The 14,012-nt window shown below is 40.2% G+C and overlaps 1 protein-coding gene across 1 annotated transcript in view; it reads left to right on the top strand.

Moving 5' to 3' along the window:
- The window catches only part of cul4a (cullin 4A), a 49,724-nt gene that overhangs the window by 20,419 nt on the left and 15,293 nt on the right, over window positions 1–14,012 (top strand). Inside the window, exons 3-8 of the mRNA XM_059552328.1 lie at window positions 11,276–11,380; window positions 11,537–11,605; window positions 11,687–11,760; window positions 12,991–13,153; window positions 13,241–13,330; window positions 13,410–13,492. Of these exons, the coding sequence (XP_059408311.1) occupies window positions 11,276–11,380; window positions 11,537–11,605; window positions 11,687–11,760; window positions 12,991–13,153; window positions 13,241–13,330; window positions 13,410–13,492 (584 nt within the window). The remainder of the gene's footprint in view (window positions 1–11,275; window positions 11,381–11,536; window positions 11,606–11,686; window positions 11,761–12,990; window positions 13,154–13,240; window positions 13,331–13,409; window positions 13,493–14,012) is intronic.

The raw sequence follows: 14,012 nt of genomic DNA, 5'->3' as shown, positions 1-14,012 counted from the left end.
ATCATCCAGCCGAGAGCAGTAGAACCCAGGCTGTCATGAGTGGAACCTCATTGCTACCAGCAGCAGATCATCCAGCTGAAAGCAGACCTGTCCCAGACCGCTGCGAGCAAAACCCCACCGTAATCAACAGCAGATCATTCAGCCGAAAGCAGACCTGTCCCAGGCCGCCGCGAGCAAAACCCCACCGCAATCAATAGCAGATCATCCAGCCAAGAGCAGTAGAACCCAGGCTGTCATGAGTCGAACCTCACCTCTACCAGAAGCAGATCATATAGACGAAAGCAGACCTGTCCCACTCAGGCTGTTGCAAGTCCATCCAGCGCAAGCAAGCGGTGTGGTATTTTAACGGATGAATAGGAAGGCAGGCAGGCACGCCAGCATATACTCTAACCCAGTGGTTTTCAACCTGTGGGCCGCAATGGTATTGCAGGTGAGCGGCCAATTGCTATTAAAAGAAATAATAATATTGTTAATATATGTAAAAATGTCTAAGTCATAACATAATAATATCATTTCATATCATATCATCAATATCACAATGGTCAGGACTAGGTAGGGCTGGGCAATTTTATCGATTCTGCGATATAAATCGATATTTTTTTTCCAAAGAAAGTATAGATTTTTTAGGCGCGAGTATCGATACAAAAGTCCCATTATAAATTCCCCATGTTTACCCCCGTTCGCGTTGTAGGAAGAGCGATCTGGTCAGCCAGCCACTAGTGTTGCTGTAGAGCAAGTTCCCCGTACTAACTTTACACAGACGCAGATGTCTACCTCTTCCTGTTTACCAAGTCAGAGCAAGGATATTCAGAGAATGGTAGCGAATATAAATCCGGCACCCGTCTGCTTAAAAGCAGATGTGTGGGAGCACTTTGATTAAAAAAAAAAAAGAAGGAAAGCAACGACTTGGATAAAAGCGTCGCATTTTGTAAGCTATGTGGCACTAACGTTAAATATTCCGGCAATACCACAAATTTACGAGCGCACCTAAAACGTCACCACCTGGACAAGTTTATGCTTACGGAGGACCCAAAGCAGCAGTGGCCGTGTGACCCAAAACAAACTACGCTGGACATCGATGGCGGTTTTTCCCACAAGTTTCCATCTGCTTCACCAACGTCGCAGAAAATTACAGAGTCCATTGCCTACTTTATTTGTCAGGATTTGAGCACGTATTCAGTGGAAAACCCCGGCTTTAGGCGCATGGTGAACGCGATGGAGCCCCGCTATCCTATTCCAACCCGCGAAACTCCTCACCAAGGTTTGCATTCCCGGACTGTACGCTCAGACCAGTGCACACGTTAAAGCCTCCCAGCCAATTATTGTCTGGCTGCCATGGTTTATTTTTTTCTGCTGGCTAGACTGGCTACCTCACATAGGTGAAGGCTTACAGGCCTTAAAATACTCAGGTAAGTTTTAAGTTAAATGTTCTTAGAGACTTGAATTATTTGATGTTTTGGAGAAGCCATGGTACTACTATGTTTACTTACCTGGCGGCTAGATTGGCTACCTCATGTTCAGTGTCAAGCTATAAAGCTTTCAAAGAAACTGTTCAGAACAGGCCACTTGCACTTTAACTCTCCATTGTTAATTGCAAATTGCAATGTTGCACTGTATTTACTTTTCAAAGGCTTGTAAGCTACAGTTTGCACTGTTTCAATAAATGGAACTAATTTTCTCAACACATCTTTGATTAATTTTGTCCAGCATTTATTTTGCAAGCTATCTGATGTTTTTTTGAGTTTTCATTTAAATTATTTAAATCCAAGTAAATGAAACGGTCACAAGATGTCACCAAAATCACTCTGTCCCCTTTAAATCTACCAGAAAATGATGTAAGCGTATCAAATTATATAGAATCGTATTGAATTATATCAGATCGTATTGTTGGCTGAATATCGTGTATCGTATCGTATCGTATCGTGAGATTTGTGTATCACTACAGCCCTAGGACTAGGGTTTGATCTTTTTCTCAGTTCTGTGTTTCCCTTGTGTCTTTGTTTGAGTTTTTCCCTTCAATGCAGCAGTTGCATGCAACGCAGCAGCTCATTGGTTTGCGCTTGTCACTTGAGTCTGACTCCATAGTCTTGCTTTGTCCAGTGCTCCAGTTCTCTGCCGCTTTTGACTGCTCGTCGCAACCAGGGTGGGAATTATGTAATTTTAAGGGCAAGGCCATTTGGCCTCCACCTTTTCTTTTTATTTAGGGGCACCAAGGCCATATGACAGGGCACAAAGGCCATTGAGTACAATTCGATGGTTTTCCCATTCAGATTGATACCATAACATCCTAATTTGGAATAAGACATGGATTAGGGCTTTTTTAATTAAAAAAAACAATTTTTAATGAGATAGAGAGAGATAGAACCATTTCATCCAGAAGGTATACACCCTCACAACAATAAAAAAAACATAAATGCCAATAAAAGCATTCAGAAAGTTCATTCAGTCCATTACATCATGTGAGAATGAGAAAGATAGAGAGAGAGAGAGAGAGAGAGAGAGATAAAGAGAGAGAGAGACAGTGTGTGAGGGAGAGAGTGAGGGAATGCAGTGGATTATTTCAATCAGACTCATCACTTGAAAGAGAATCTGACTCAGGGTCAGGGTTGGAGTTCAGTCTTGACCCATATGGACGAATGCCTGGTCTCCTCAGGCAAGCTCTCCACCACCTTTCCACATCTTTTTCACCATTATACTAGTGTTGTCACGGTACCAAAATTTCAGTATTCGGTACCGATACCAGTGAAAATCCACGGTTCTCGGTACCAATTTCGGTACCAAAGCAAAACACAAAAATATGCTAATTAAAAAAAAAACTTTTTAGCACTAAAAATAAAACCAATGCCATTCTTTATACTTATTTACAATTGTGTTTAAAGTTTTTCTACAAGTTATATAATTATGAAAAACAGTAAACAAGTTTCACCCAAATTTAATTTGTCTTTTAATTTATGAAATTTAAACACATTTTATTTCTGGTAAATAAAGGGGATTTTCTATTAAAATTAAAACATGTAAGAAATATTGTGATTTATTTCTTTAAAAAATAAAGTTTTATAAATTTTTTCAACAGTAGTAGCAGTATCACATACATTTTACTAAATAATAGTAATATTTCTAGCACAATGCCTTTATGTAAAAATTAACTTTTAGGCCTAATGAATGCATATTTGTCATTTTAACTGAACTTAAAACTGGTGGTGATGCTTAAGATATTTTTTGTCATTGATGGTTTCTGTAAAAAAAAAATAGTAATGGATCATATTAATTATTATTAAAAGATAATACTACTACTAATTCTACTATCATACTAATGTATATCCAATGCACTATGAATTGATGAGCTGCTGGGTTCATGAATATTAATCACGTTGTCTGCGTTCGGTCAAACTGATTTGCTGAAATCAAAACAGGGACGGTACTAAATCAGCGCCAGCCAATGAAATTGCCATTTGCGCATTAGCTCCGCCCACTACCGGAGAAACCGGTATGTCTTCTGCTTGTTCAAAAATGAATATGAATAATTCTAAATGAACTCCATTACAGGAAAAGACAATAAAGAATAGTTTACATATAGCGTGTCGATTCAGCGTGGTAAGACTCTCGCTCTCTCTCCCTTTTGCATGTGTGAGAAACTGAAAAGATCGCTTGATGGAGAGAGAACTCTGAAGCTCAGATGCTGAAATTAATGCAAGCGTCATGCGCTTCAGTCTATGTAGTAAACAAACCCGCACGTCTCTGTCATTCATTAATTCACACAGAGACGCGCAGAACACGGATTCATATTTCAAACAACTTTTGCGGCTTAACATTTACAGATACTGGTCCATATGGAGATTTGATATGATTAATTTATGCTAACTTTGACAAATTCTATGACTGTCCATATTAAAATGTAAGTTTCATTTTCATGACTGGATTTTGAGATTCCGTCCTCATTTTCTGCTTCGCGGAAATCATAGTGCTGAACCGGGTTTGAACGGGTCCTCGGTACTACCGGTACTTAAAGAAACCTGGTACCGTCACATTTAAAAAAAATTTGTACCGACTTGGTACCGAAGTACCGGGTCTTTTGACAACATTACATTATACTCCAAGGGATCACAGCCTTGAGACTTTATGAAAAGAAGATCCTCAATTGTGGACAAATTCAGTCTCAAGCACCAGTCTCCTTGCATTCTTTTAATCGTTGAAAACTGCCGTTCCACCTGGGCTGTGGATACAGGGAACACGAGAACAATTCTGATAAGGTGAAGCAGGTTGGGATAGATGTTTTCCTTCTCATTGAGCATCCTGTTCCACAGCACAAGGAAAGCCTCCTGCCTGTGATGCTGAACGATGTCAAATTTTACCCTAAGCCACTCTCGCTCCACCTCTGCCACATTGCAGCCATTAGATACGAGCAATGGCTCAAAATGCTCACAGAGCCTTTGTAGTTCAATGTGCTGGTCTGCAATGTATTTTCTATGGAGGCCTATGCGATTGTACAAATAAGAAAATTCAGCTTGAGATCAGGGCTTGTCAAATTCAGCAACCCTTGAATGTATTGAAAGAGGTCTCTGTTTCCAACTACAACCTGTTAAGCTGCAACCCCACTTTTGAAAAATCCCCAGAAATGGCATACCCAAACTGAAACAGATACAGTTCATGAACCCTTTGTACTAAAAGCATAAGTATGATCTCATTTGAAAGCTGACACCTGGTAGTTTATTGTAAATGTAGAATTAATTATTGTCATAATGAAAAAAAAGTTATAAATAGATTTTAAAAAAATTAAGTTATGAGAATTTTTTTTATGAAACATCTTCATGAAAATAAAATTGAAGTTGGCATTGTATCAATCTAGAAATGCACTGCAGCTAAAGCGACATGTCTGACCATGTTATACTTAAAATCTGAAGATGATGTCTAAAACTCTCTATTTAGGTAAATGTTTTTCAAGATCATGTCATATGACTTTATTTATTATCTTAGCACACCATCAATACACAACAATTTATGAGATTAAAACCATGTTTGTGCTCCAAACGTTATAACGCAAGTCGAGTGTTCTAAATAACCTTCTGTGATCTGATTTGGCTTCAGATAAAAAAAAAATCAGACAGAAAATATAATATTTTATGTAAAATGCAACGATGATAAAGTCTATCGATTAGCATAACATTATACATATAATCTATTATTATGAAAATGCCTGACATGGCTCGAAGAACGAAGAAAGATGATTTTTTTTTCACGGGGCATGAAGGCCAAAGTGTAGGGCAACGGCGGCCATGTCCGCGTGGCCGCGGTATAATTCCCACCCTGGTCTCAACACTCCTCTGCATGTTCCCTCCTGACTGCTTGCTCTGCTGACTGTCTACCCGCTGCTGAGCACTGGCAGGATCTGGTTTTCCTGTTTTGCTGAGCGGTGCCAGCCCGAGTTATTTTCTGTTCATTGCCAGTTCTTTCAATAAAGACAGTTAACAATCTAGCTTCTGAGTTAAGTCATTTACCCAACAATAGTGGGGTCAGTACATTTTTTTGCAGTGGGCTGCGCAAACGTATGTGTTTGGTTGTGTGGGCCGCGAGTTAAAAAAGGTTGGGAACCACTGCTCTAACCGGATGTTAATGATGATGAAAAAATGGTCCACTGGCTTACCAAGAATTCACTAAACTGGCCAAACATGACAAAAGATGTTTAACAAAAATGTTTAACAAAAGATCAAACATGCTTCATCAACAAAGCTCTTTTCATTCTCTGACTATTGTTCATGATATAAGAGAAATCTCTTCTCCAGTAGACATTTGATAGAGTAGAGACTCAGCTCAACTCAAGCTGTCCTGTGCGTATGTCCTCATGCAGCAAGCTGCGGGCCCATCACCTTTCATTCACTTAGATGGCAATGATGCGCAGTATACACTATACACTTCAATTCACTCGCAGACCACCCCACTTTTAGCAGCATGATTATGACAGAAGTGTCAGAACAGAGTGCTCCGCTGCTACAGGCAGAAATCTCCTCTCTCCTGGCTGAGCAGGCATTAGAGATTGTACCTGAGGAGCAGAGGGAGTGCAGGCTATACAGCCACTACTTCCTCATCCCGAAAAAGGATGGGGGCATGTGTCCAATATCAGAGTTATGAAAGTTAAACAAAGCGCTGGCGAAACGCACGTTCAAAATCATTGCAGTGAAGCAGATCCTCATGCACATCCAGCCTGAGGACACTTCATTGCAGTGGATCTGAAGGATGCTTATTTGCATATTCATATAGCCCCTCATCACAGGTGCTTTTTGCTATTAGCATTCAAAGGTGTTGCGTACTACCTTTCGGGTTGGCTCTGGCCCCTCGCACATTCACAATGTGCATGAATGCAGTGCTTTCTCCCCTCCGACTCAGGTGCATGCATGTGCTGAACTACCTTGAATACTGGCTCATCATCGCTCAATCGAGGAGTGTGCTTGAGGACCACAAACACAAGCTCCTCACATGTATATCACATCTAGGCCTGCCTGTAAACAGCTGCTTCAGCCCTGCCAGTCGATTACATTCGTGAGGATGGTTCTAGGCTCACGCACGATGCACGAACGCTTATCAGTACAGAGGATTCAGTCCATTCATGATACACTGCCCTTTTTCATGCAAGGGCAAAGCGGTCCACCTGAAAACATTGTAACGATTGCTGGAACTGATGGCTGCTGCAGCCTCTGTCTGCTGCCTTGGCTTGCTGCATATGAGGCTGCTGTAACTATGGTTACAAAGTTAGGTCCCACTTCAAGCATGGAGAGCTGGGACAGAGCGCCTTGTCATAATGCGCTCATGTCTCAAAGTGCTGAGTCTGACACCCTGATTAGAGATCGACCGATATGGGTTTTTCTATAGCCGATGCCGATGTTTAGAGGTCAGGGTCAGCCGATGGTCGATATGTGGTGCCGATTTTTATGGCAGATATCTTGAAGTTTTCCCCTTCATTTGCATGCAAAAATGTCACACTAATAATAAGTGGAAGCACAACATTTCTAAACTTATCATCATTTATTGAGCACTGACTTGAACCATCTCTCGAATCTTAATTTTGTGCACTGCACGGTATTAAAATAAAAAATGTATCCAAAGTTAACCAAACAAAATCAATAGACTGACCAAGTATTAAATATATAAAACAGGTTATATATATATATATATATATATATATATATAAAAGTCAATCATTTACATAAAAGTTTTAGAGCATTTATCAAGTAGAATTTTTCAAGTTTGTTGGAACATAAATGTAAACTTAAATATACATTTAAATAAATACAATTTTAAAAATAAAAATCTAAAAAATATAAAAAAATAAATATATAAAAAATAAATAACAGTAGTGCTGCAAACACACTAGCAACAAGCAACATTTGTGTTTGGTATAAATGACACAGAACATCTAAAGTGCATTCTAATTTCAAACTTACATCGCAGTCTGTTCATTATTAAAATAAAGTACAGTCTACCAAACATTTAAAAGGTTACACTGGTCAGTTTAAATAGACCGTAGTATACCGGTCCACTCTGCTGTTATGCCAAGGACGTTTTTGCTCATGTGTAGAGGATGATCTTTATCGTCTACTTTACATTAAATAAATAAAAAATATTATAGTTTAACATTCAGATACATTGGGAATATGGAAACATTTGGATATGTGCAGAATGAGACATGAGCAATAACCTCCAAATACATCTAGCTGATGTTAATCTACATCAAACCCGCGCTCGCTCGTCCTCGTATGGATCGGATCATTTTTCGGATCAGCAAAAAAAAAAAAAGGCCAAGACAAATAAACATACGCTTTGTCTTTTTTTTATTAACATTAAATTATTAAATTAAAATATATGAAATCAACTTAAAGTGCACATAATATCTTCTTTTTAACATAATAGCCCGACTTCTCATCTTCCAGTGTGCTGTGATGAAGTGAGCAGTTATCGTCAAAGAGCTCTCCGTCCCCCTGGACATCCACCCTTCTGTCGTGAGCGCAACAGAGGATGCTCGGGATAGTTCATCCACAACTGTTTTCTTCTCCTGTTCATAAAGATCTGGCACAATATTTTCACTCTAACCTCTTTTCTTCATCATTATATCTGACAGGGAATACAAAATGCGTGGGCCGTTCAAGCTCCTCCGTTCCTCCGCTCGCCATGACCACTGAGTGTGGACTGAACATGCGCAACCTTTTTTTTTTCATAAATCAAACCACGGGTCACGTGTGTGCCGATCCGAAGATATTGATCCGAACGGATCACGGATCAATGATGATCCGTTGCACCACTACTATAGTGTGTCATTTGAAAACATTGCAGATGTGTTTTAAAATACAACAACGAGCACTACGAAACCATTTAAAGAGGCGCATTCAGCGGTCCCCTTGACGAGAAACAGTCAAAAAAAGAAATTATCTCCAACGTATGGCGCGCTCTCTTCATTTTATCAAATGATCATAATCACATCTATTCATTTTACAGTCCTGCTACTAGCATTTTATTCAGACTAAAACCCCTTTAATTCGGGTGAGAAAGCTTTTTTCCCAAGTGGCTTTTGCACATAATAATAATACCGCTGCAGACTCATTTTGCAGCATTAAAGTAATTAATTGATCATTAATTTAAACAACGATCGATCATGGAAATTATCGAATATTGACATACCTAAATACAAATGAGTTGGATGGAAAACTGGTTATTGTCTGCATCAAACCATGCTTCCGAATAAATGTGATTCACCATTCTGGGCAGCTCCAGGACAGCTGTCTCTCCGAGCACGGTGCTGTCTTTGAGCGGGGCGGAGTAACGTCAGAGACAGTTTACTTTGGTAACGTCACGCTGCAGTGTTTGTTAGAGCTGCCAACTTCTCCACCCCATTTACAGAGTGAAATTATCTGACTACCTTTATCTTCCAGGACTGCTGTTGAATCTTCCAAAAGTTTTGGCTTGGGGTGCTTCACATGCAGTGGCAGCAGCAGCACTTTCCACCGCACCAATAACACGGGGCTACCCGCCGACGTGCCTGACTTTAAATCGGCGCTACTAAACACGGATATCGGCCGATGCCGATATATTAAAAAATGACAAATATCGGCCTGATATATCGGCCGACCGATATATCGGTCGACCTCTAACCCTGATTTGGCACAGCTATGTTCGAACAGGGGGACTGTGGGCAGAGTGGGCAGACAAATAGTGGTTACCATGGCATCTCTGTCAGGCTGGGGAGCCCTCTATGATAGCAGAACAGCAGTTGGTAGTTTGTGGACAAGCGACCAGAAGCGCAGACATATAAACTGCTTAGGAATGGAAGCTGTTCACTTGTCACTGCAGGAATTTCTCTGATTTTTGGTAGACCATTAAATTCTGACCCGAACTGACAAAACAGCTGTGGCGGTGTACATCAATCGCCAGGTAGGAGCGCATAAGCATGCCCTGCAAAGCCTGGCACGCCGCCACCTCTTTTGAGCGGATCAGACATTCCTCTCAATTCAAGCAGTGTATGTACTGGATAAGGATGCTCTGCTGCTGATGTCGCCAAAATGGCCCAACCAGCCATGATTCCAGAGTTGGTAAACCTATTGTCTACATCCCCACCCCACCCTTAAAATCAGCTGAATCAAGTAACTAAAAAGTGCTGCCTTGGCTCTTTGACAAACTTGCATCTGGGTCTTTCAACTAGGTCCGGTAGCCGACCTAAGGGAGCATGCTGCTATGCATTTGCTTGCTTGCTGCAAGTGCATAGTCTACTGTATCAGCATGGTTTTCACACAAAGGGGTTTTATACTTTCCCCATATGTAATGTCGAGACTCCAACTTGATAAGGGAACGTCTTCGGTTACTCAATGTAACCGTGGTTCCCTGTGAGGACTGAGACATTACATAAACTGCCATGTGGAAAACTCCTTCAGAACCACAATGACTTTGTGAAAATTTTTGTCAACATTCTTGCCAATCAGGCGAATGCTTGAACGCTATTAGCTATTCCAGAGCAATAGATTGATTCAATCAGGTTTCAGCATTTCAGAGGAAAAGAGTTTTTCCACACGTACGTAACTCATTCCCTCCTCTCAGGGGAACCACATTTATGTCGAGTAACTGGAGATGTTACAGTAATAGCAATGCCTTTGTCCATTTTAGGTATTTCTTGCAGCGTCATCTGTTCTATTACTTCTGTGATACATATTTAGAGTTTCTGCACAAGAACACCCTCTGGTGTCCAGATATGTTTTAAAAATCTAATTTTTAATTGCAAAAAACACTCTGATGCACCAAGCCAAGAAAACTAAACCAATTGAACCATGGGCTAACTGTATTGTTGCATCCCTAATACATATATAGAAAAATGAATGTTTATATGTGTATTGTATTAAATATTGCAGTGGCAGTAAATGTACAGTGAAATGCTAACCTGTGTTCAGACTCCAGTTGGCTTGATGTGTTTGTTGTGAAATTGGTCAGTGAATGTAAATGTCATGGGACATGTGTCTGTAGCCCCTTTCACACTGCGATTCCGGCAAATACACGGGTAAAGTGTTCCGCCAATTGTTCCCGGGTCGCTAGATTTTGCACTTCCACACTGCCAGTGATTACCCGGATATGTGCGTGCTTTCACACACACCCCGTAAAGGTCCTGTAACGACACGTGACAACTGGGCATAACGTGTCATGTACAAATCGAAAACGCTAGGCATGTTATACTTTCACTGAAGCTAACGAACGATCTCAGCTTCAGCACGGAAAGCGAGGAACTAACTGATCTCTGCTTCATTACAGTTTGCGCACATTTTTTGACGCGAACGTTTTTCTTCTTTCAAAACAGCCGGTAAAAGAGTCGAGCGATAACGTGCGTCATCACTACAACACGCCATTAGATCTGGCTTTTGTTCACACAGCGCTCATCCCGGGACTGAACCTGGCAATGTTACTAGGTCCCCGACCCGGGTTCAATGCCGGAATCAATGTTCCTGCAATTTGCCGGGTCCGACATGCAGTGTGAAAGGGGCTTGTGGTATTGTTTAAAGTTTTCAAAGAAGCATTTAAATGTACTCATTAAAAGTTTAAATCATTTAAAGTTACATAATCATTTGATTAAAATATAAAGGAATCCTTTATATTTCCTTGAACGGTGTTTTGTCGTTTGATGTAACTGAGCAGTTCCTCTCTTTCAAATGTGTTTATATTATAGAATGGAGGACTGTGATGTTTCAGACCATTTACCCATGATTCTTAACCCACATGTGTATTTATGAGCTGTTTTTGTCTCTCACAGGCCGTGGAGAATCTGTGTTCGTATAAAGTATCACCTGTGTTATACAAGCAGCTGCGTCAAGTGTGTGAAGATCACGTTCAAGCTCAGATCCATCAGTTCAGAGAATATCCTTCATCAGTAATGGGACATTTGTGTGTCCGTGTATGATGATTGTGCGTTTCAGATAACGCTTGTTTTGCTGATGTTTGTGTCAGTAGATCCTCACTAGAGGGCGCTGTGACACACAGATCACACTGAAGTAGCCCTTAACAGAGTTGCACAGAGTCACTGGACAGCCTGTCATTCCTGAAGAGGATGAACCGCTGCTGGCAGGACCACTGCAGTCAAACGGTACATGACATTCTCCTTGTGTGTGTCTCTTAACATGTCTATGATGAAATGAATGTGTGTGTTGCATCTCATCTCCTTCAGATCATGATCCGCAGCATTTTCCTCTTCCTGGACCGAACATACATCCTCCAGAATTCACTGCTGCCATCCATCTGGTGAGCTGACCAATCAGACACTGATGCGGTATTATCTTAATCTCAATGAAATGCTATTAAAGTTTTATTAATATGATTTATAATAGTTTATTATTATTATTTAATATAAAGTAGTTTATTAATATTAGGATTTTTTATTTGTTTTTAAATAAGTCAAAAATATTTTTAAGGAACAGTTTTCTCAAAAATTTAAATTTACTGAAAATGTCCTGGCCTTCAGGCCATCCAAGATGTAGATGAATTTGATTCTTGCTCACCGATGCATTCTCTGTAGTGAATGGATGCCATTAGAACAAGTCCAAACAGCTGATAAAAAATCACAATAATCCAGAAGTAGTCCACACAACTCCAGTCCATCATTGAACGTCTTGTTAAGCCTAAAGCTGTGTGTTTCTAGGAAACAAATTCATCAAGACATTTTTAACTTTAAACCAAGGCCATAATCCATAAAAATGCTTCCTCTAGTGAAAAGGTAACCTGGTCTGAATCAGGAGAGAAATCTGCACAGATCAAGCACCATTTAGAAGCCCAAACAATCCAAAACAGTTCTAAACAATATATGGGTGGAAATTGATGTGCAGGGACAACAGGGGATGGACTTTCCAAGGGAGGAAGCGTTATTATTGATTATGGGCCCGTATTTCAGCAGGGAGATGTTAATTGATGGACTGGAGTTATGTGGATTACTTATGGTTTATTTTTGTCTTAATTTGCTGTTTGACTCTCATTCTAATGTCACACATTCACTAAAGGGGATCTACTGGTCAGTTACATCAGTGATGTACGCTTTAGTTACAAGGGGCAGCTTTAAAGGGCAGTTGTGGCCTAAGGGTTAGAGAATCGGACTTGTAACTCAAAGGTCACATTTTGGAGTTTTAGTGCCGGCAGGAGTTGGTATAGGTGGGGGTAGTGAATGAACAGCACTCTTCCACCATCAATACCCATGGCTGAAGTGCCTTTGAGCAAGACACTGAACCCTCAATTGCTCCCCGGGCGCTGCCCACTGCTCCGGGTGGGTGTTCATGGTGTATGTTTGTGTGTGTGTTACCTACTCACTGCTGTGTGTGTGCACTTGGATGGGTTAAATGCAGAGCACCAATTCAGAGTATGGATTACCATACTTGGCATATGTCAAGACTTTCACTTCCTTTCAGTTTTTTTCACTTTAATTGTAGTTGACTGTAATAACCCTGAGCTGGTGTTGCTATAGTAACACACTCATGTTGTCAGGGACACGGGGCTGGAGTTGTTCCGAACGCACATTGTGAGCGATGGTGCCGTTCAAAGACGGACAGTGGAGGGAATCCTGGAGCAGATTGAGCGTGAGCGTAACGGAGAGACGGTGGACCGCAGTCTGCTGAGGAGCTTACTGGGCATGCTATCAGACCTGCAGGTGATTGCATAGAAACACTGATGATGTCAGCTTCCTGTCAGGTTCTGGAAGTGTCTTTTAATAATGTGTGTTGGTGTGTGTTGTCAGGTGTATAAAGACTCATTTGAGCAGAGGTTTTTATCAGAGACGAACCGTCTGTACGCAGCTGAGGGTCAGAGGCTCATGCAGGAGAGAGATGTGAGAGCATTTCTACTTCATTCACATATTGACGCTCTCCACGTGTGTGTTTTCACTTGTGATCATGTTCTTCATGTAGGTTCCTGAGTACCTTCATCATGTGGCACGGCGTCTAGAGGAAGAGAATGACCGTGTCATCAGTTATTTAGATCAGAGCACACAGTAAGTCTCTCTTGTACCTGGATCTGATGTTCCTCACACATGATCCTGTAGATCAGTCTCAGATCTGTTCACCTTTATACCTTTGATAATCTTTATTCCTTCTGTGAAACGCAAGTTGAAGTTTGAAAATCTGTCAATGACTTAAAGGAGGCTTTCCCATTCTGGGATTTGTGTGTTGATAAAAAATAATAATATTAATAATCAATTAAAACATAAAAATGTAAAGTCATTTTTTTTATAAAAGCAGTGAAATAAAACGCTAAAATGAAATGATTATTAAAAAAAAAAATTATTAAAAAAATGTATAAAAAAAAAAAATATATATATATATATATATATATATATATATATATTAAAATAAAAAAAGGCTTTTTTAAAATGAATTAAATGATAAAAATGTTAAATAAATCATTTTAAAATAAAATTGGTCTTTAAAGGTGCCATAGAATGCAAAATCGCTTTTATAAGGTGTTTGAGCAGAGTTGTGTAGCTGCAGTGTGTGAAAACAACCAGCCTATAA

Source organism: Carassius carassius, chromosome 6 (genome assembly GCF_963082965.1).
Source record: "Carassius carassius chromosome 6, fCarCar2.1, whole genome shotgun sequence".
Classification (NCBI taxonomy): domain Eukaryota; kingdom Metazoa; phylum Chordata; class Actinopteri; order Cypriniformes; family Cyprinidae; genus Carassius; species Carassius carassius.
This window is presented reverse-complemented; position numbering and strand designations above follow the sequence as displayed.